Consider the following 24,249-nt stretch of genomic DNA (forward strand, 5'->3'; position numbering starts at 1 on the left):
GGAAGTGGGAGGAAGACCAGAGGTGAAACTGCCTCTGAAAAAGGAATGGCATGAAAAGAGATGCACCTCTACAACAGATAATCTTCTCAGTGTAAAAAAGGAAACTGGAAGAAATTTAGCACCAGTGGAATGATGGGATCCTTTGTCACAGATTTTCTGTTATTCTCAAATTACCACAATAACCTTATTAGGAACATAGCCTCCACAAGGCCAAGGACAGTGTCTGGCACACAGTAAGCACTCAGCAAATATTTGCTGGAAAAAGAAGAATGAATGAAAAATAACAGAAAACTATGACTAAATTGAAGAATTTTGCCCCAAAATTCAGTTTAAATATTGTCAACTCCCACTGGATGTTGCAGTTGCATCTTTAAAATGAAGATGTCAATCAAAAACATGTAAAAAACAAAATGTAATGAGTTGAGGCTTATAAAGCAGACAGATCTCCAACGTTCAGAGAAGGAAGCTGGTTTCTTTTTAATCTTCAGTGAAATCCTCATATCAATTTTCTTAAAAGCTTCAAAGTAAGAAAGAACTGTAGATTCTCTTAGATGCATTTCTGAGCATTGATATACCTCTATCAAGCTGTTCAGCATTTCTAATTTCATGCTAAAGAATAAATTTAGTGGCCTATTTTTGTACCATTTTCTTTACTATTCTTATTTCCACTCTTACACTGAAAAGATGTTCTACCATTTTTCACTGAGGAAAAAAGCAAAAATAAATAGAATATACAAAAAAAGACGCTGATGGCTTCACTAATGCCTACCCCTTCAGCACACTGGTCAGAGTAAGAGAGTTTCGGGAGGTTGGCAAAGCATTGCGGCTGACAGTGATACTACTGGCCACCAGGAGAAGCTGCAGATGTACTAAAACTGGAAAAACAAGGTGGCTGTGATAAATGTAACTGTACAGAATATATTCTAATAATCAACTAGCTAAAGTGAAGGCAATGAGTGTGTATGTGTATGTATGTATATGTGTGTGTGTGTGTGTATATATGCACTCAGGACAGTATCAAAAGGTTAAAAAGTATATTTAATATTCAAGTATTATAATGATTCTGTAGACCTACTGAAAGAATACTCAATATCCATCCAGTTTGCCTTATACATTTAAAACTGCCCCACCACTTACCTTCAATACATTTGCTCATTTGCTCAAAACATTTTTATGACTGCCTGTTAGGGACCAGAATCATGTGATTTACAATCAATAAATGTAAATTCCCAACTCACTACAACTATGTTAGAGTCTCTCAGTTGGGTCCATACCTGCTCATGGCTTCCTGTGACAATTCTGCATCTGGCTCTTGGCTAATCCCTCATGTCAAGCTTCTCTCCTCCCTCTTGGACTGAGTTTACTGTCTCCAAAAACTAGCCTACATATTCCTGTTGGCTTAAGAACATGAATTCCGCAGTGTACTATTACTGCACCTCTGAAGAGCCACCTCACTCCAGCCTGCGCAACACAGTGAGATCTTTTTTTTTTTTTTAAGAAAAAAAAAAAGAGAATGTCAATTTTAAGTTGCCAATTATCTTTCTTTAAAAATGATGGATCTTAATTCTAAGAAAAATCCCTTTTCTTCTTTCATAAAAGTAGCAACTCACGTGAATTGCCAATTATCTTTTCACTGACTGATCAGAAAACCCAAAGTCTAGGAAACACATCAATTAATTTTTGCCTCTCTGGCTTTTACTACCAAAGCTGTAGGAGACAGTCTACATGCATCATGGGAAGAATATGGCTTCCAACTACACTGGCTCACTGCCCTGCTGGACATTGCCACACCCCTGACATCTCTTACTGCACTGAGAACCCCCTTGGCCCTATAAGACAGGAAACCAAAAGATTTCTTGGCAAGTTGTTTAGAAGTTTAAATTGTGAACTGTTTTTAGGACCATATAATTATAAAAGTTCTTTAATTCCAAAATAATGATGAAATATTATATTTTATAATTGCCAATTTCAGTAGTATATTGACACAATGACTAACAAAGAAATCAGTGTCAGCCTATGGATGGTTAACGTAGACATCGTGTCACGCAAAAGAAGTCAGGCACCAAAGAGGACTTACTATATGATTCCATTCAAATGAAGTGAAACCATAGGCAACACCAATCTATCTGTGGGGACAGAATTCGAAATAATGGTTATCTCTCAGGGAAGGGGATTGACTGTCAATATAAGCAAGTCTTCCAGGGTACTGAAAATGATCCATGTCAATGTCTTATGTGTTGATTTGGATCATGGTGACACTTGTGTATATACATGTACAAATTCATACCGAGATACGACTATGCAGAAATATATGTAAAGACTTATACATTTGAATGTATATGTATATCTCAATAAATATTTTAAAAGATTTTTTAAAATTTATAGATTCTGAATTCAGAGTTCAATTAAGTAACGTATTTCCATATTATTTCACTAAAGAGTGATAGTCTAGAAACTTGCTAGCACTACAATTTTTTTCTTCTTAACATTATCTAATACTTTCTCACCTCTTTACAATGAGATATTTTACAGAAATAGTGATTAAAGAATGCTCACTGAGTTTAAAAACAGTAATTGTCAAAATTACCTTTTCGCAACTAATAAAAACAAGATGAAAACATCAAACATTCCAGCAACTATTTTAAGAGCAATACAAAAGTCAGACCCAGCACTTCCCACGTTCGTAATCACTACTTTTACCAAAAAATGAAAATTAAGGCAATTAAAAACTAAATCTTCCTTTACGATGCTTCCACCTTTCTTCTTCTTTCTAGCTTGCTGTTCTTACTTATCTTGCACAATCAAAGAAGTTTCCTTTCTCAGTTATTAAATAATAAAGTCCTGAGAAAATATTGTTCCTTTGGTTGTGGCTTATTTCTGTTTAACTACAAAAGGACAATAGAAAGAGATTTCATGACCATGAAATGAAAAATATTTCAGTTGCAGGATGACACATTTTTTAAAAACACAGAAGGCAATGATAATGATCAAATGTTCAAATGACAATTATGAAAAAATAAGAGTCTTTGATATTATATAGAAGGCCCAGTGACAAAATGCAAAACAGAAACAGAACAAAGTCAGTATGAGAGGGTGTGTGTGCGTGCATGTCTTTCTGTTTTCTGGGGAGCAAGGGGCTAATAAAATAATTTTCTAAATTGTACAAAGAAACAATGCATAGCCAACACGCAAAGGAATATATGTTATTAAAGGGAGAAACTGTATTTTCCCCCAGGTGTGCCTATGTTATTTTTAACACCAAATTACATTACCAATTTAGATTTCAAAATCAGATGTAAATGGCCCTGTGGCTGGACATAAACATATTTCATTGAATGCTGAATAAGCATATTTTGGCTACTGCAGTCTAAAAGACTAATACATGTTCAGAATACATAAAAAGCAGCATACAGATTACACAAGCATTTTGTTCTGAATAGTCTTTTCTACTATCTTTTATATTTAAGTTGCTAATAATTTTAATTGATAATAAAAAATGTAACTGATAAAGAGAGGAAAACCTGAATCTAAAATATCAGCTTAAATCTATGTCAAAATCACAGCAGCAAAGTCATGGTGATTTTAGGCTTATCTGGAAACACAGTATTGGTCCCATATTAGCTTTTACAACAGAAGAAAATTAGTTTTCTTTTAACAGTCACTAGAAGAGTTAAATTATACTCTTATGTACCAGTTACTGGACATGAAAAACACAAAGAAAAAAACAAAAATAAAAACAGAGAAGAAAAAAAGAAAGAGGATAGAAGGAACTATACGGTAGGGAGGGGTGGAGTTCGGCTAACAACAGCTCCATGAGTCTCCTTGTGTTAGAAAGAAGAAAGTCAATGTGGAAGTGACATCGAAGTCAACTATACTTCTTGACCTTGCCAATGGTAATCATCAGCATTAAGCTGAAGTATAAAAAAGTAACTCAAATGAGCAAGACTGGAAGAAACATCTAACCAGAGCTCTGAAATTGCACAGTATATTGGAAAGGCTTGCAATCAGAGATTTACAGAATCACACCTCTTTAGAAATTGCTGAAATACGTATAGATACATGGGTTGAAACCTTGACTGACTCTCCACTTTACTCCTTACTACAAAACTGCCAGTAAGTTGGGATCAGTGTTTAGCCATATATCATACATTTTGAAAATATACAAATAAAAAAGTTTAGAATGAAAATGTTTTAATCTCCAAAAAGTTAGGTGGTTTGAAGATTTACAGCATTTAACATTTATAATATTAATTCAAAAGAAGTTACTCAAATACAGGGTTTGAAATCTATGTATACCAACCACTCAGCATTTCACAGGCATTTTAGGTCAGGCAGACCGAAAACTAGCAGTATTTTTTCATAATTTTGAGCACGGGGGAAAAATGGCTGTGTTTCATAAAAATGCAACAAGGTGGCCACATTTCCTCCCATGCATGAATAATATATGATCTACAGCATTATTTGCTAGGCTGTCTAATCACCAATATCTTTCAAAATGTCTACATAAGCTTTACCTCATTAAGAACAAACATGCATCTGTATAAAAATATCACATACCTGTGAACACTGAGAATAATATTCTGCCAAATAAATATCAATGTACACATCAAACTGACATGGGTGGAACAACGTCACGGCATTTTTTAAAGATAAAAATATTAGGAAATATGTGCTTAATTATAACATTAAGTTACATATGCCTTTGAAATGGAAATATGTGATATTAAAACTATGTAATTATTAAAACAAAAAGTATAAAATAAAATTGTTAATCACAATTGTCTTTTACTTTGAAACATCATTTTTGGAAACAAACGTGAATTGCCGGTTAATAGCATAACCACCTTTGGGAGCCTTGCACTGCTCCAGGTTTGGTTTCAGTTACTTCCTGTCCTCCTAATTTTAAGCATCTCTTCATCATAATAAACATTTCAAAGCTATTTCACAAACAGGCCACAAGACAGTACCCTATACTGCTACAATATGGCGATTTCTACATGTAGCATCTGTATCTAATTTTTAGAAATTCTTCTTCTCTATACAGTAGATGATATGACGGCAACTACTTGTTCTGACTGCTATTAGTCTTAAGAATGGAACACAGCCAACCATACTGCCCATCACCAAAAGCCCAATTGGCCAAGAGAGGTTCATCTTCACTGACCTAGATGCCAGGAATTTCCTCATTGACCAATAAATATTTCATTATTTGTTCTACCTAGAAAGACATTAATTGATGTCTGATCTTAATGAGGTGTGGATAAATACTACTGAAAAAATGCTCATAGCCCAGATATTCAATATTCCAGTTGTGTTCAACCGAACCAGAATCAGTAACATTTTACAACTTTAAATGCCTTCATCATTCCCATGTCCCCAGCCTCTTGCCTCTGCCATGTCACCACAAGACTGCAAATAGCTCTTCTTCAATTGTCCCATAAGAAACATATTACTTCATGCTTGCCAAGTGTTCATTACCCTAAAGAGCCAAATGCCTTTTAAAAGCTAGTTGAAGCAAATAAGCAACAATTCTCCAACACACTAGAAAACTCGCTTATTGCATAAACTTTTAAATTTCAAAATGCCAGGCCTTCAGATTCCCTAAATATTATAAAAAGCACTGTCCAGTCACAGAATCCCAAAACTTAACAGATAGAAACCAGTATCCAAACCAACCAATTTGTTTAATACTTTTCCTTACAGTTTTCTCTTTCGGGTTAAGCATGTCTCTTACAGAGTAAATTTCTAGAAAGAAATGAGGTATAGTATTATCTGGCTTGCTTTACTCTTTACCTACCAAGACACTGTCTGTCATTAAACACTTAATGACTGTTTTTCCTTCCTGTACAGATAAGGGAAACGAAGGCTCACAATGATTTGGCAGACATCAAAGCTTAGAATGCGTTCACTTCTACTCAGTCCCAATACTTCGCTGTTAGTGTCCTAGTCTCTCTCTCTCATGCAATATACAGAACTCCTTTCCAATTGAAATAGGGCTCCAATGCTAAAAGGATGATTAAATACCACTTAAATGAATAGTTTCTTCTGATTGTGAATTTTAATGTATATTCTCTGAAGGAGGCAATTAAGGTCAAATGAGGTCACAGTGGCAGGGCCCTGATTCCATAAAGCCAGTATTCCTGTAAGGGGAAGGAACACCAGAGAGCTGTGTCCCAGTGTACAGGGAAGAGGCCATGTGAGGACACAGAAGGTTTCCTTGGGCCAGTATGTGCTTGTTCTTGAGTCATGTCCTAGCTAACCACTGTTATTAAAGAAGTGATGGGCTGCATGTTAAATGCTGCCACACTTTGATAATTCCACCTGTCTAACTGGGAATCTGTGGTTGTGAGGTGCTGAGTGCACCTGTCAAAGACATGACTTTGTTTCGATTTAGCAATGCTCCCACCAATATGCCTTAAGGGCCCAGGAAGAAAAAAGGAGGCATTATTTTCTGAATGATACTTTTAGTTAAGTGCAAGCATTTAGATTTTCTAAGATATAATTTGTGTTCTCACCTGTGTTTGCTACATGAAACAACTGTACTAACAAATCTAAGGCATAATAATTATCTGTTGTTAGACTTGCAGAGAATAAAGAATAATAAGAAATGAATGAAAAAACAAAGAGAAAAATAAATTCTCACTCCTTCTCCCCACAGACCCCACAAATAACAGCTACAAAGTAATTTCAAATTTCCTGAAAAGACTATATTATATATTAATTACAATAAAAAGTGTCACCCTGAGTTAAATTGTGGTTGATACCGCAATAAAATGTACTTCATTGCCAAAGGTTTATTATATCTGGATCATGGTTAATAATTACCATGATGTAATTATTCAAAAGTAATTATTTTTGGAAAGAAACCTAAATGCATGTCAGAGCCACACAAAAGAAGGGAAATAATGTCACTCAAATTCCAACATTAACATATCTTCCTTCTGTTCCCCAAAATCAAGGCCCATAACATAAATTTCATTTATCAGAATGAATTCATTCATTTGTCTTAAAGCCTTCCAGAGAAAACTGAAAGAGAGCAAACATGTCAATGGGAGAAAAAAAAGACATCAGTTATATCATTTTCAGAGTCTGTATTTTGGGGAAAGTATTTTGGAATCTAGCTGGGCATGGGTAGAAACTCTTAATATGGTTTTGTTCGTTTAGACCCACAAGTAGAAACACTGATTAGATGACCTGTTATTGACCTGGCGCTGCGTCTCACACCTGTAATCTCAGTACTTTGGGAGGCCGAGGTGGGCGGATCACCTGAGGTCAAGAGTTTGAGACCAGCCTGGCCAACATGGCAAAACCTCATCTCTACTAAAATATATTAGCTGGGTGTGATGGTGAGTGCCTGTAATCCCAGCTATTCCAAGGCTGAGGCAGAAGAATCGCTTGAATCCAGAAGGCAGAGCTTGCAGTGAGCCGAGATTGCCCCATTGCACTCCAGCATGGGCAACACAGTAGGACTCCGTATCAAAAAAAAAAAAGACCTGTTATTAAAAACATTCATTAAAGGTTTAATTACAGACAATGTCTTCGTAGGCTAAGAGTAAAGCAAGTAAGATAATACTACACCCCATTTCTTTTTAGAAATTTACTCTCTAAGAGACATGCTTGACTGTAAAGAGAAAATATTAAGGAAAAGCATTAAATAAACAAGTAAAGGGACAAGCAGAGTTAATGGGGAGTGAACACAAATTAGAGGTCAGTACATTTGCTCTGACATCCTGAGAGATTTCCTAGTGATGGAACTACAGTAACTATGAGAACAGTATAAAAATAAGTGAGCAAGATTACCAGCATTGAGGACCCCACACAATAATTTTATGAGAGGACAGTATGAATGACTGCTGGGAATATATAAACCAGTGTAACGGGAATCCGCTCTGCGGTATTCTTAGAAGGGTGGTTGAAGTTGTCAATACAGAAACCCTCAAGGCTGCAAAGAACGCACTGCTAACTGAATGAAAATTATGAAAGGAATAATTTTAATAAATGAAGTGTGTAGAACAGTCACATGAAAAGTTGGAGGAAGACAGAGTACCAGTGACACAAGGTACAGGGAAAAAGCAGCAAAGGAAAGTGAAGAACCCACACACTTGAAAGGGTTTCTCTCTCCACTGAAAAAAAATCTGACATTGCCAAGAGATCAGGTAAGAAAAAATATATACAATGTTTAAATAGGTCTTGAATTTGATAAAAGTCAACTTGTGGTAAGTTCCTCCTGAACTTTTTTATTTTATTTTTGAGAGGGAGTTTTGCTCTTCTTGCCTTGGCTGGAGCACAGTGGCGCGAACTCAGCTCACTGCAATCTCTGCCTCCTGGGTTGAAGTGTTTCTCCTGCCTCAGGCTCCCTGGTAGCTGGGATTACAGGCATACACCACCACACCCAGCTAATTTTTGTATTTTTAGTAGTCGGGCTGATCTTGAACTCCTGAACTCAAGTGATGCATCTGCCTTAGCCTCCCCAAATGCTGGAATTACAGGTGTGAGCCGCCATGCCTGGCTGAACTTATTTTTTAATATGAGCTAATTTATAAATAAAGAATAATTACTGTAATCAATTAGAAAGAGATTTGGCAAATTGGGATGGAAAAATAATGAGTCAGTTGATAACAAATAAGAAACACATTCAATAGCATTAGGAGAGGGAATTGCTGGGTAACAGGAAATGTGATTTCTCAATAATGTCAAACCGGTTTTGAGAGAGGCCAACCCAATTTACATCCTCCCACAAGGTAGAAGAGATCCCACTGATCCACGTCCTCACCAATATGTGGTGATTTCAGGTTTCTTCATTTTTGCAACCCATGCAGCTGCCAAGAGAGGAGCTTGCAAGGATATGCTCTTATTTTGTTTCCCCAGGACATGGCATAATCAGAGTCTATTAACAAGCAGTGAGTAAAACTGAAGTGAAGGAGCCTAGACCTGAACCAAGATCACTTGTCATGTTTTTCATTTGAAATTTGCAATCCTGTTTATTTTATTTTTTCCATCTTTCATTCTTCTACACTGTGTCTCCCATTATACTACACTATCTTTCAAACAACAGAATGCTAACTAATACTCACTTAAACTAGCATAGAATAAAAGCAGTGACCATTCTAAATGATAGAAAACATATCTGCATTTTATTTTATTTACATAATCTCATAAAAACAGAAGTACATCTGAAAAAGAGACCACATCTAACTTGGAAATAGGAAAATATGCATCATAAATATTCAATAAAAATTCATTGAATATAAAAGAAAAAATTTACATTATAATAGTACTAATAAAGCACACTAGTATGATAAAGCACACTGGTTCTTCTAATTACAAAAACTAAACTTCTAAACTTTAGAAGAAATAATAAATCCAACACTAAGCAAATGCTCAAGTGTAAAACTCAAATGAAAAAAGTAAAAAACCACTAAAAGATCTTAGTCATTTGAACTTCCACAAGCCAATCAGGAGTTTTTCACAAGGTTGCAATTTGGTCTAAGGGTAAATTTCAACTCTATCATGGTCATCTGCTCGTCAAAGAATGAACTTACCTTGTAGACCAAATAATATTCTTGGAATTTCCATTAAGAGATACACAGAGAAAGAATGAATGATAAACTGTATCAAGCAACAAACTTTTTCCAGTTTTAACCAATAATAAGTTAAAATTCTGAATGAAAGTAGAAACCAAGTGAGTAAAACCACTGGGAGTACTACCAAGCCTTGAAACAACTATCTAGCAAAGCAGTATTAAAAACACCAACAAAAAACTGTCAAGAACTGTAATACATTCAGTTCTACTAGTCTCCTACAAAAAAATGCATTTAAGTCTAAAGTAATAACATATATGTGTGTGCATGTGTGTGTATATATATACATATATTCTTCTTCTAAATTCATGTTCAAAAAGAAAAATAAAGGAAAAATCTCTTGAAAAGTGGTTACTGACAATACTGTTAATAGCTTCTAAAGGGTTTCTTCTCTACTTGGGAAGAAATGTAAGCACAAGAATTCCATTTATCCAAACTACAGTGCAACTTAGCAGTAACTTAGGGCACTAAATCTAGGTTAGATGATGTCTATCATGATTAAGGCATTTTCCAATTTCTAACAATTAGCAACATAACTAAGTAGAAATCAATCATAATTGAAGAAGACAGTGAAAACAAATTACCCAAGTCAATTGATATATAGAATCAGTTATTTAACCTATAAAGTCTGTATGTTATAATTTACTTATTATATATATATAGTACTTATCAACTAAACCTACAGAGAGTTTTAATTTTCTTAATCTCTTAGTAATCTTAATTTTCTTAATCCCATAGTTCCTAAATGAATTTACTTGTTACAAATCTGCCAAAACCAGACTTCTTAAAGTCAATAAAATTTCTTTAAAATTTTTTTATTGTGTGAAAGTCAAGTTTTTGTTATTTAATTTACATATTTGTGTTTTTCCATTTAAAATCAATTGAGGAAAGTAATCCAGTAGAATTCAAAACATTGTTTACCTATACAAGATATCAGAATGTAATTAGTTCTAATAGCATAAATTTAATAACTCTGTTAATAAGAAAGTAGGAAAATTGTAAGCTGTTTATGCTTGGAGAAAATATACATAATATTATCTCTGGCAAATTCAACAGCAATTGTTTAACTGTTATTCCAAATGCCTGAAATCTTATAAGAGTGACCTGAGAAAAGTAAGGTGATATCCTAAAGTACTTCACTTTTAGTAAACCCAGGAGTTTCTGGCCTATTACATGAAAATGCCACAAAATATACACTGGTTCTTTACAGAGAAAACATACAATTAACATTATATTAGATACCTGGAACCCAAAAGGTGTATTTTAAAAATTGTGGTAAAAAATACATAATATTAAATTTATCATCAACTCTTTTTAAATGTACCACACAGCATTAACTATGTGCACCTGGTTATGTAAGAGATCTCTAGAACTTTTCAATCATAAAATGGAAATTTTTTATCTACTCAACAATTGTCCCTTTCTTCCACTCTTGAAAAGCACCTTTTACAAAGTATTTAGCGTTTAAATTTTTTCTTCAATGGAAGCACCACGGATTCTTCCTTCCCTATAATCGTGGTATCACAATGAACTGAGCATTACAGCAGATTTCACACTAGTCACCATCACGTTATCTTTCAATATACACAAACATACACTCGATGTGTATGTCTTTGATTTTTTTATAAATCGTATTTGTTCAGAGACCTGCCAGTTCTCAAAGGACATCTCAGTCATTGGTGTAAATGAGAGGGACAAATTATGTGTTGGCAATTTTTTCCTGTAAAGGGCCGGAGAGTAAGTATTTCAGGCTCTCTGGGCCATATGAGTACTGTCGCAATTACAAGTGTGCACTTGGAGCACAAAAGCAGCTATGGGCGATACATAAACAAATGAGCATGTCTGTGTGTCAATAAAAATGTATTTACAAATACATGTTCAGGCTAGATTTCTCTATAAGCCGTAGTTTGCCAACTCCTCAGATGGATAAGAGGAAGGGACAAACGTAGGGAGTGTGAAAGAAAGAAAATCAAATACAAGTATTTACTCCTGAAAATAAGTGGCTACTCAGTGGTATTGCCATTATCTGTTAAACTGACTAACTTTGATAGTGAGGCCCTAGAAATGGAACAAATTTCTTTCATGACTTGTTTCAATGCTGACTCAACAACTGGCATTCAGTAGAGCTGCATAAATCATGAAAATATTGATCTTCAGTAAGTACAACATAGCACTAGACGTACCTTAGTAATGGATGGAATATGACGGTAATGTTTCTGGCTCCAGGTTTGCAGACAAATTTTGTTCCTCCACCTTCAATTAAGTTGTCATCAGGACCCCCTTTTGGAAGAAAGAAAAAAAAAGAGATGTAGCTCACTGAAACTTTTATAAATAAAGAAACCAAGCATAACTAGATGAGTCCTATACTATCATAAGTAGGACCATCTTTCCAACTAGTTACCTTCTATATGTATAAAATTAGTTTGCCTTATTTCATCCAGTCTTCTTCACTTGAATAAACAATAGATTAGAATTTTCACTCTGGCTAGGCACAGTGGCTCACGCCTTCCCACCACTTTGGGAGGTCCCACCACTTGGGAGGCTGAGGAGGGTGAAATCAGTTGAGGCCAGGAGTTCAAGGTCAGCCTGGCCAATATGGTGAAACCTTGTCTCTACTAAAAAATAAAAAAACAAAAATTAGCCAGGTGTGGTGGCACACACCTGTAATCCCAGCTACTCGGCAGGTTGAGGAAGGAGAATGGCTTGAACCTGGGAGGTGGAGGTTGCAGTGAGCCAAGATTGTGCTACTACAACTCCAGCCTGGGTGACAGAGTGAGACTCCGTCTCAAAAAAAACAAAACAAAACAACAAACAAAAAACCACAACAGCATTTTCACTCTGGAGTAAGAACACAGACACACGGTAAGAAGAAATGCTACATTTAAAGCAACAGTGCCGGGCTACAATTCAGTTAAGGTGAAAATTTTGATCTCTAATGACCAGTGTCCATCTTGGACAGTATGTCATGTAAAGCTTTCAGAGAAAGGATGAAGTGCCTGCCATTCAAAGTTGCTGCATGTTGGGGAGGGATAACATTAGGAGAAATACGTAACACAGATGACAGGGGATGGAGGCAGCAAACCACCACAGCATGTGTATGCCTATGTAACAATCCTGCACAATCTGTACATGTACCCCGGAACTTAAAGTATAATAAACAAACAAACAAACAAAAAACAAATGGTTACCATAAACCTTTCAGGCACATTCAATAAGGAAATGCAAGAAAAATAAGTTTGTGATTCTTCAAACTAAATAATATTTGAAGTCTAGCTCTTCCGAATCACTCTGACTCAGAGTTTTCAATGTCCCTGCTTTATAAATGTTGTCATCCAGTGTCACCAAGAGTATATGTTTCATAAAGGAGTGTTCCATGTTGCATACTGTATTTATTTTTAAGTTCTGGGGTACATGTGCAGATCTTGCAGGATTGTTACATAGGTCTACACATGCCATGGTGGTTTGCTGCTTCCATCCCTCCGTCATGTACATTAGGTATTTCTCCTAATGTTATCCCTCCCCAATCTCACTACCCCCGCAACAGACCCCAGAGTGTGATGTTCCCCTCCCTATGTCCATGTGTTCTCATTGTTCAACATCCACTTATGAGTGAGAACATGCAGTGTTTACTTTTCTGTTCTTGTGTCAGTTTGCTGAGAATGATGGTTTCTAGTTTCATCCACATCCCTGCAAAGGAGAAGAACAACCTTTTTTATGGTTGCATAGTATTCCATGGTGTATATGTGCCACATTTTCTTTATCTAGTCTATCACTGATGGGCATTTGGGTTGGTTCCAAGTCTTTGCTATTGTAAATAGTGCTGCAGTGAACATAAGTATGCATGTGTCTTTATAACAGAACAATTTACAATCCTTTAGGTATATACCCAGTAGTGAGATTTCTGGGTCAAATGGTATTTCTGGTTCTACATCCTTGAGGAATCGCCACACTGTCTTCCACAATGGTTGAACTAATTTACACTCCCACCAACAGTGTAAAAGCGTTCCTATTTCTCCACATCCTCTCCAGCATCTGTTGTCTCCAGATTTTTTAATGATTGTCATTCTAACTGGGGTGACATGGTATCTCAGTGTGGTTTTGATTTGCATTTCTCTAATGACCAGTGATGATAAGCTTTTTTTCATATGTTTGTTGGCCACATACATGTCTTCTTTTGAGAGGTGTCTGTTCATATCCTTCGTTCACTTTTTGATGGGATTGTTTTTTTCATGAATATTTGTTTTAGTTCTTTGTTAATTCTGGATATTAGCCCTTTGTCAGATGGGTAGCTTGTAAAAATTTATTCCAGGCTGCCGATACGCGCCCTGCAAAGTTTGAAGTTGTTGCTTTCGTGATGCAGTCAGGAGGTTTAAACAGAAGGCTTTCCTGCCCCTACCAGGACTGATACTCTTTCCTCAAATGATCATGACTTAGTTCATTAACTGAAACACTGAAGGGTCATGGCGTGAGGAGCAACCCAAGCTCACATACACTGCAGCAGTGACAATTCATCATGATTGGTTTCCAGTAGGCAGCCATTAAGATGCCACTGATTTCAGACACATCCTCATTTCAGAGAGTTTTGAATGTGAAAAGATGTATCACTTTGGATGTTGGAAGAAATGCCTTACCCCCACTTGTATTTCTTGTCACTAGAATGAAATTCAACTAATGTCATCTGTGACCTCTCTCCATCTTTTACCCACTCCAGGGGAAGTGACATAATGCCTCTAACTGATAAAACTTGAGAATAAAAGGCTGGGCATGATGGCTTAGCAACTCCCATGTTGCACCCTAGAAACTAGAATGCCTGAAGATAGTTAAGTGGTATCTGGTGTACGTTAAACTATAAAGGCCCCGCTTAGTGAGAGAAGGCCTCACATGGGCCAACATCTTTTCTAAATGGGTGAGTAAGTCTGTTTAATTGCCATCTTCAGTTAGCAAGCCCCATTTGATCCTCAAACTGGGTTATATCCTGCAATCTGGCTTAAATCAATATAAAAGTGACATTTCACTTACTATCTATCTTATTTCTCAATAGTTTCAAAACTCCAGCAGGAAAGATGGCTACTATTGAGTAGGTTTCCTCAAAACCCTAGCAATCTACACTTACAATATTTGGTTTCCTTCTTCTAAGTTAAACGTTTTCTTTCTGAGTATAGTTCTTTGCATATTACCAAACACAGCTTAATTTATTATCTATGTTAATGGTCTCTAGGCATCTTGGAAATTGACTGATAAAAACAAGTGAAGCTTCAGAAATCCATACCCTGGATCATCAGGACTTCCCAGAGGCATCACTGTCTAGACAAATACCATTTGGATCAGTTGTTTCTACCAACTAATCAATCAGAGCGTACTTTTTCTTAAGAATAACAAAAAGCACAATGGCATGTTCAACCCTTAATTAAAAATTGTGGACTGTTTTCTCTCATTTGAAAAATATCTATTTTGTACAATATTTGCAACAGAGATATAAACGTGCTGCTAAGTTTTGCTGACTTAAGGAAAGCGTGAAGACTTACACAAATGCTACACCTTTAATAAAATCCTCCTTGAAAGGTCACATGGTATAGTTACAAAAATGATAGAATAAATGTAACTTCCTTAACAACATATTTCCTTTTAAGATTATAAAATCTAGTCAGAATTGATTCACAAAGGAGATGTGTATAGAAGAAACCAGGATATAGTCTACACTTCAGGAATAGTCTACACAAAAAATAATGCAGTAACCTACTCTATATGAGCATGTCTTTTAATAACCTATATGAGATGGACTAGATGATTTCCAATGGTTTCTGTACATTCTGAAGTGCTACACCATTAGGTACTCAATAATTAAATTCAGACCTGACTAACCTGGCTTCATTCAAATTAAAACCTTCACGTGTAATAAATGCATGGTACACACATGCACCTCTATGCTTGAGCCACACTGGGCAACCATCTGAAGGTCCTCTCTCTTTGTACCATTTCTTTAGGTCCCATGTTAAGTCCTAAACTGTCAAATGCCCCCTCTCTCACTGTCCACAATTCCATTAACAGTGACCGCGTATAAAAGAACCCATCTGAACCTTAAAACAAGTCACTTCTGTTACCATGTGTTTTCTTCCTTATGTCACTTCTTCCCACCTGCAATGTAACTTCCTGGAAAGTGATTATACAAGAATACATTTGCTGAGTGAAAGGAAAAAAGATCTTACTTGCTAAAATGTTACAGCAATTAGATGAGACAGTATGTGTGAAAGCCTAATAAATGTAAACTGTCAAAAGCAGAAGAAATATAAGCAACTGTCAAAAACTAATAAGGTAAGCAAATCTCCCTACATCATCAAAGCTGTACAGGTAGTGGGGGTGCTTAATAAACATTTGTTGATGACCATATTACAGAGAACAAAGATAACAAAAGATAAGCCACAATACCAAAAATAAAGCATCAGAGTCACTAGAAATGTCAGTGAGATGAAGATTTGGCTGTGGAAATATAGGCACAATGACAGGCTATGAGGTTAAAAACTAAACAATACTTTCATTAGTTCTAAACCCTGCTAGCTACAGAAAGATGATTACTGATTCACATTGTGCAGTGAAGCTAAATAAAAAGTAAAGTCAGGACAGAAATATGAAAAAAGAGACTCTCCTCCCCACACCGACCCCTAACCAGAATTCCACCTACAGGAACCTCATATATGATTCCAGTTCCATTACCAAGTGCCATCTATACTGTATTTGTCATGATTTCCTCTTGAAGATGAGAAGTCAAATGTTTCCTACTATATTACCAATAAACAGAACCAACCCAATGAAAATAAAGCTGTCAGGAAACAGAAGTAAAGGCCATGGCCAAAAATCATAAGGTCTGAGTCCTGGGGACACCCTCTGAAATCTACTTCAGCATTTCAGTACTCTAGATGAGAAACAAAACTCACTTTTCCTCATACTCCTTCTCATACTCAAATAACCTGGGACCTACTGCCAGGAACCTTTTTTTTTGGAGATGGACTCTCACTCTCTCCCCCAGACTGGAGGTCAATGGTGAGATGTCGGCAACCTCTGCCTCCCAGGTTCAAGTGATGCTCCTGAGTAGCTTGGATTACAGACATCCACAACCACGCCTGGGTAATTTATGTATTTTTAGTACAGACATGCTTTCACCATGTTGGCCAGGCTAGTCTCAAACTCCGGACCTCAGACAATCTGCCTGCCTCTGCCTCCCAATGTGCTGGGATTACAGGCATGAGACACCACACCTGGCCAGGAGCCTTCTTAAGGAACATGTTGATTGATCCTGGTTAGAGAACTGGACAGGTCAGAGCACCCCTTCCCTTCATTACATTTACAGTCTAATTGCAGCTGTTAGAGGCCAGGTGATAGGCACCAGGGAAAATGTTGAATGATGATGGATGGCTGGAATAAAAGGGAAACTGACAATAGTATTCCAAGAAGAACATACTGTGCAAAAGGAAAAGAAGAAAAGCCCTGGTCATATTTCCTATTTTTAACAACGAGGACAATAATTTGACACGCTGTCCGAGACAGCTGGCAGCAGGCACCGACGCCACCTGATAACTGCTAGAATGACAACATCTTAGTGTTCACAGGCTGGTCCCTTCTTTTAGAATTCATTTACTTTTAAGTAATAAGCTTCCACATTTATTTGTTCCTTGATTCTACCCAACTAGAACTTAATGTAGTTCATAATGAATACTGTCATATTAATAAAACACAAACAGAAACCAAAGCCTCAGAAAGAAATGGAAACAGGATTCTCACTGAAACTATTATGGAACAGAGAGAAGAATCAAAATGATCTTGTTCAAACATCAGACCACTCTTTATTATTAGTATAAGTGTGATAAAATTATTTAAATTTTCTGAGCCTCAGCCTTCCCATTTATAAAATAAGGATTGCAATAAACTCTTTCAAAGACTTGTTGCGATGCTGAAGAGAGATAACGTAGACAAGGGCCTTCGGTACAGTGTTCTGTGCCTAGTACCTCTCCAATTATCTTCTCCTTCTCCCATTAAAATTACCAATCACTGAAGAATCTAACTGATTTCACAAATGAAAGGGAAAATAAAAGCCCAAATTCAAAAAATGTGTTCTTGTTACTTTAGGCAACAGAATACCAGTCAATATCATTAATGAGAGCAACTTTACAACAAATGTTTAAACCATGCTTGCCTTATTTTTGTGGATACCTTACTGCAGTGAAAGATTTAGAAATTTGCTGGGAACACTTTTGCATGACAGAAAAAAAAAGCTTTCTCTAGTCTTAATGTTTCTCTTTTTTCTTTAATTTTTAAAAACATTAGACAGTCTCAGCCATAGTTCCCCCTACCCTTTCTTTTTTTTTGAGATGGGGTTTCGCTCTGTTGCCCAGGCTGGAGTGCAGTGGTGCAATCACAGCTCATCGCAGCCTCAACCCCCCAGGCTTAAGGGATCCTCCCACCTCAAGCTCCTGAGTAGCTGAGACAACAGGTGCACACCACCACACTTGGTTAATCTTTTAATTTTTATAGAAACAGGGTTTCAGTATGTTGCCCAGGATGGTCTTGAACTCCTAAACTCAAGCAATCTTCTCACCTTGGCCTCCCAAAGTAGTAGGGAGTGACCAGCCCTACTCTTAATTTTTCAATTAAAAATAATCAATATTAAATGTATAGATGTTGAAACCATGACCATCTTGTACCAAGTGCTCAAATGAAAATAGCATAAAACTGATCATGACTTTTTGAGCCACATGCCCCATCTGACATTTTTAATTTGCCCTGATTTTTAAATTGGCCTTTCCATATAGAAAAGAACCACAGTGAAGGTGAATTCTTTTAGAGCAAATATTTTGCTTCATAACTACTTTCTAAGGATAGTATACAGTATTATAAATATGGAATTCCTGACTGCATCAATAAACAGGGTCTTTAGCTGGCTTAAGAGCCAGCTGAATGGTCCAAGAGTTCCCTGAATTCACAGCTGTCACCATGCCAGAGGGGTTCTTTTAGATTACATTCCTTAGCAAGTGCTTATTCTTAAAGCATATGTGATCATTAATGCTTAGGCTTAATGCTGTTGCTGCTCCTGCCACCACCACTAAACTTCTCACAAGGGTAAACCTTCTTACAAGTATGTGACCTTGGGGTTTGTTGCTACATCAAGAAGAAAATAAAGGTAAAATACTTACCCTTACCCTCAAATGGTTTACTATACCAGCAAAGTAAATTAGGATTGGTGATGGTACCGTATTACCCAAGGGAGAGTTGCTGCTGGACACGGGAAGAAAACCCAGGCAACAAGCCCCTTCAAGGAAAGAATCAACTTTTGCACTCAACTCTTAGGTAGTGTGTCATTACTATTAATAACAACAATACTATCTTGTTCATAATTTTATCCTTTGTGCCTAAGATAGTTTCTTCCAGGGAATAAGCACATAGTACATATTTGTTGAATCAATATATACACAAACAAAAAATGAGAGAGAATGTCTTTTTTAGACCAAGTGAATTCTTCCTACAAACCAACAAGGAATAAATCGTAATTACGTTTTTACATAAAGTTTGCTCAGTGAGAAATCCATGTTTCAAGAAAGGGCTGAAAAAGTATATTGATGACAGTATTATTTATAAAAGATAATTTCCCAAATAGAAATAAATTCATTATGCTCATTGTAAGACAAGTAAATGTCTTGCCAATATTGTGCTCAATTATATTTTATTCTTGTGTAGCTCTCATGATGTACTTTAGGTTAATACAGGTGCCAAATATTAACCTGGATATGTAGAAAAAAGGTGAAAGAAGGGAAAAGGGGGATTCTGATTTATCAAACATCTACATGGTAACTGGTACTATGCTAAATCCTTTACATAAAAATACTCATTTCATCCTAATAATACACCTGTCATAATATCATCCACTATAGAGATGAAGAAATGGAGGCTCATGACAGGGGAGTAAGGGGCATGAAGTGTCTTGCTCAGGGTCACACACAGAGTAGGTCCATTAATCAAACTTCAGTCTGTTTCTCCAAGAACAATTTTTTTCAACTATATATCTTACCATGTGCTTAATAGCATTGTATGTTTCCCAGGGAGTTGCAGGTTGAATAAAAGGATGCAGATGATGGTAGTGCAGGAGAAGTCTAAAACAGAGAGTACTAAACCCGGACGTTGTGATGGTTTGACACACAAAATGCCATGGAATCTACACTAAGTAAAGCAGCTGGTTATTCACACCAAAACACAAAAAGCCTCATTATAAACGTTGGTGAAGTTTAAGAGAAACAATATATACGTTATGTCCTATATATATAAATATAACGATCATGTATGCATTGTTTGGGGGAAAACATGTTTAGCGGTTCAACTGAAGCTAGAACTCTATGTTTTCCTATCTCTCTTGACTAGTTGTGGCTATGATGATACTTATCCCATCCTTACCCCTCAATCTGCTGGTGACAGTTCCTTGGATGTCAAAAACATGAAAGGAGGAACATAAAAAGGCTTGTGACATTCAAGAAAAGAACTTTGGAGAGTTTGCTTGTCATACCAGAAACACTGACAGAAATCCATCTATTCTTCCTCTCCTTCAAAAGAAGCAAAAAATCAGCCAGGCATGATGGCTTATACCCTTACTTCCAGTGCTATGGGAGGCTGAGATGGGAGGATCACTCGAGGCCAGGAGTTAGAGACCAGCCTGGGCAATGTAACGAGACCCTATCTCTACACAAAATTTAAAAATTAGCCCTGCATGGTGAGGTGCAATTGTGGTCCCAGGTACTTGGGAGGCTGAGACAGGAAGACAGCTTGAGTCCAGGAGTACAAGATTGCAGTGAGCTATGACTGCACTACTGCCTTCCGGCCTGGGTGACAGAGTGAGATCCTGTGGATGGATGGATGGATGGATGGATGGATGGATGGATGGAGGATGGATGAAAGAAAAATAGCCAAAAGATCTTTCTTACTTTCATTCCTGTTACCACAAATCATTTCCACATTTCTCATCAACAAGACCAAAACAATGTCTTACAGTTTCCTCAAAACACAGAAAAAAGCTATGCTTTGAATGTCCCCTTCCAAAACTCACATTGAAATTTAATTGCCAAGCAACAGTATTAAGAAGTAGGGCCTTTAACAAGTGGCCATAGGCTCCCGAGAAATGAAGGAAATAAGGAAAATTCCAAGGATCAATCCAGAGGAGAAAGTAAAGATCATTTGGTCCTCCCTAAGAATCACTCACAGGTATAGGTATAATGTCAAAAAGAGAATCTAAATTTGGGACTGCGTAGTGATGGATTATTGTGAGAAGAACATCTCTCATATGTTTTGGAGTAAAAAGAACAGTATGTTATGTGTATGTGCAGTACCTTATGTGTGTTGGAAATTTCCACATCAGCAGACTGCTAGAATGCAAATAACTAATCAGAGTTTTGCTTCAAGTAAGACTCTCTCCTAGATTTTTGGCCAATGACCCTAAAATAATTCTCATGTAGAAATGAAAATCATATTCCTTTGTTGTTCAACAACTGAATACATTCTAGCTCCTAAGTAACAATGAATTCTATCATAATCTATTTATTTTGAGATAGTATCAGTTTAGAAAACAAAACAAGAGAAAAAAACCAGCTTTATCAATTATCTCCTTACAATAAAAGAGAATTGGAAGGATAAGATGACAAGGGAAGAAATAAAAATAAAGCAACAAATTTGAAGGTTAATAATAGCTCATTCTGAGCCAACAGTACAATGTATTCACCTGGAGCTCTTCCATGAGCGTAAGTCAAAAGAGGATCCATTAGCCGCAGTGCCCAGTGTTTCTATAATAGAGTCTGAAAATGGCATGTTCTAGGAAGAGCAAAATGTAAGATATGAGCCAATTACCAAAGGATCTGCAGTGGCTGCATGCATATTCTTAAATGGTTGATCAATAAGACACAAGGGAGTTTTAACTGACTACTTTTGAGAAGCATTCCTATCTTCGTGACATTACCCTGTAATTCACTTTATTTTAAGTTTCCTTTGGAAGATTGCAGTAATTCTTCTCCTTCCACTCTTTTTTTTTTTTTTTTTTTTTTTTTTTAGACAGAGTTTCGATCTTGTTACCCAGGCTGGAGTGCAATGGTGCAATCTCGGCTCACCGCAACCTCCACCTCCTGGGTTCAGGCAATTCTCCTGCCTCAGCCTCCTGAGTAGCTGGGATTACAGGCACGCACCACCGTGCCCAGCTAATTTTTTGTATTTTTAGTAGAGATGGGGTTTCACCATGTTGACCAGGATGGTCTCGATCTCTTGACCTCGTGATCCACCCTCCTCGGCCTCCCAAAGTGCTGGAATTACAGGCTTGAGCCACCGCGCCTGACCATGTCATTTCTTTTTTTTTTTTTAACTAAGCACAGTTTTTCAAGGTTTATCAATGGTGTAGCAGGTATCAGTACTTCATTTCCTTTTATGGAAGAATAATATTCCACTGCATGTATATACCACGTTTAATTTATCCATTTATCAGTTGATGAACATTTGGGCATCTCTACTTTTTGGACCAAATCATGCAGCTAGAAACATTCACGTACAAGTTTTGTGTGGATGTATGTTTCAATTGTCCTCAGTAGATAACTACCCCTAGAACTGAAATTGTAAGTCATATGGTAACTCTGTGTTAAACATCTTCAGAAACTGCCAGACTGCTTTTCAAAGAGGCTGGACCTTAATGCTAGGTTTTGTTGTTTTTAAATAACTAGTTGATTAACAGAAAATGGCCGGGCACGGTGGCTTATGCCTGTAATTCCAGCACTTTGGGAGGCTGAGGCTGGCGGACCATTTGAGGTCAGGAATTCAAAACCAGCCTGGGCAACATGGTGATACCTGGTCTCACAAAAAATTAGCCAGGTATGATGATGCACATTTGTGGTCCTAGCTACTTGGGAGGCTAAGGCAGAATTGCTTAAACTTGGGAGGGAGAAGTTGCAGTGAGCCAAGACCGGGCCACTGCACTCCAGCCTGGGTGACAGAGACAGACACCTTCTCAAAAATAAAACAAAAACAGCAACAACAACAGGGAAAAGAAAAGAAAACAATGGGGAGACAGAGAAGGTAGAAAGCAGGCAGAGAAAGAAGTATGAATATTTTCTTCTCCAGGCCCTCTCGCCTGCCTCTTATGGGGTGGTCTCATGTATATCAAAGAATTACTGAGAAGGCATTATCAAATACAACAGTTGATGGCTAAAGCAAAACCACTGGGGAACTGGGCCAACTAGGAAACTATCTGTGCTAACTGCACTGTTTCAACTAAGTGTCTAGGCTGGTTCATCACTCACAATTAAAACAGACAATAAAGTTTCTCTTCTCACTCAAGTTTCAGATTACAGAAGATCTTACTGTTTGCTCTGTAATTCTTGTTGCAGCAAGAGTGATATGAAGGACAGCAGAATGCCATGAAGCACTCTAATCAGATGAGCACATCTCAGTGCTGACCTAAAGTGAATGATTGGCTAGCTGAGAATCCTCTGATGATGGCTTGCCAGTTGAGCAGTAGATTTATGATGCGAATAAGCCTCAAACTGAAAACATGCTGAACCTATCAATCTTATTTTGTGTGTGAATGGGTCGACCACGACAGAGCTCAGGCCACTGGAAATGATTGGTGCTAGTTCAGAGAGAAGAAATAGTGTTGTTTAAATGCTGTCATTGTCTTCATGCACAGAGGTGTGCTTAAATTAAGTACTCCCAGATTTGGAAAGAAATTATTTTGAAGGGATTGGCATAACAGGTATAAATTATAACTCAAAATAACTAAGAGAAGTAAGAAAGACAGTGCACTCTGTAAATACAAAATCAGAGTCAAAATACACGTTGTAAAACATGGTGGCGTTTAGCTTACCGACAAAGATAATCAGAGCTGGCATCTCAACAGAAAATGCATTATTTTATGGCTCACTAGAAGCATCTGGATTACTGAGGCACAGGTGGTTTTAAATAACTTTACCAGCAAACCAATAGTTGCTGTTTAGGATTAACTGGCAACAGTCAACTTTCCAGGCACTCTAGGCAGCAATTTTTGTAATATTCCAACAAAATCAAAAATCAAAATTGGCCTTTGAAGTCAGTGAAATATGAACCATGACATGATCAATACTCAAAATTATAATTGATAGAGGCATTTTTCCTGTTTTCACATAGAAAATATTATACATTATGACATATATTACTAATATTACTTGTTGTACATATACTATATTCAACAAATAATTGACAAAAAATAATCATCATTTTATTTCCCAGATCTCCAAGGTATGATACATTTTAAATTCTTGATCCAATGGAGTACCTTATTGATAACAAAAGGAAATACAGCACTCCCACATATCTACAATTAAAATAATGACACCAACCAATAGAAAAAGGTAAGTGTTCTATGTTTGAAGCACTGACCTCTGTCCTTCACTGAATTCAGTAAGCTCAATGTCAACCATCCACCAAAGCAAAATGTAGTGAATTTTTTCAATCTTCTTTGCTCATTTGTGTAGCACACTTATATGTAAACTCAAAATTTTTATTTTCCATTTGATTAGTCTTGACTGTTATGAAGCAAAAGCACAGTGTTAACATTTTGAACACTATTTGATCTCAAAATTCCAATTCTAGAAATTTACTCCTAACCTCAATAAAAAAATAA

At 36.7% G+C, this 24,249-nt stretch overlaps 1 protein-coding gene across 2 annotated transcripts in view; it reads right to left on the reverse strand.

Annotated features, from left to right (window-relative positions):
- The window catches only part of EXOC4 (exocyst complex component 4), an 808,475-nt gene that overhangs the window by 416,624 nt on the left and 367,602 nt on the right, over window positions 1–24,249 (reverse strand). For both annotated transcript variants that reach the window (XM_002751973.5, XM_035255084.3), the window contains one exon: window positions 11,765–11,861. In XM_002751973.5, coding sequence (XP_002752019.3) covers window positions 11,765–11,861 — 97 coding nt within the window. The remainder of the gene's footprint in view (window positions 1–11,764; window positions 11,862–24,249) is intronic.

The sequence above is a fragment of the Callithrix jacchus genome, chromosome 11 (assembly GCF_049354715.1).
Source record: "Callithrix jacchus isolate 240 chromosome 11, calJac240_pri, whole genome shotgun sequence".
NCBI lineage: Eukaryota > Metazoa > Chordata > Mammalia > Primates > Cebidae > Callithrix > Callithrix jacchus.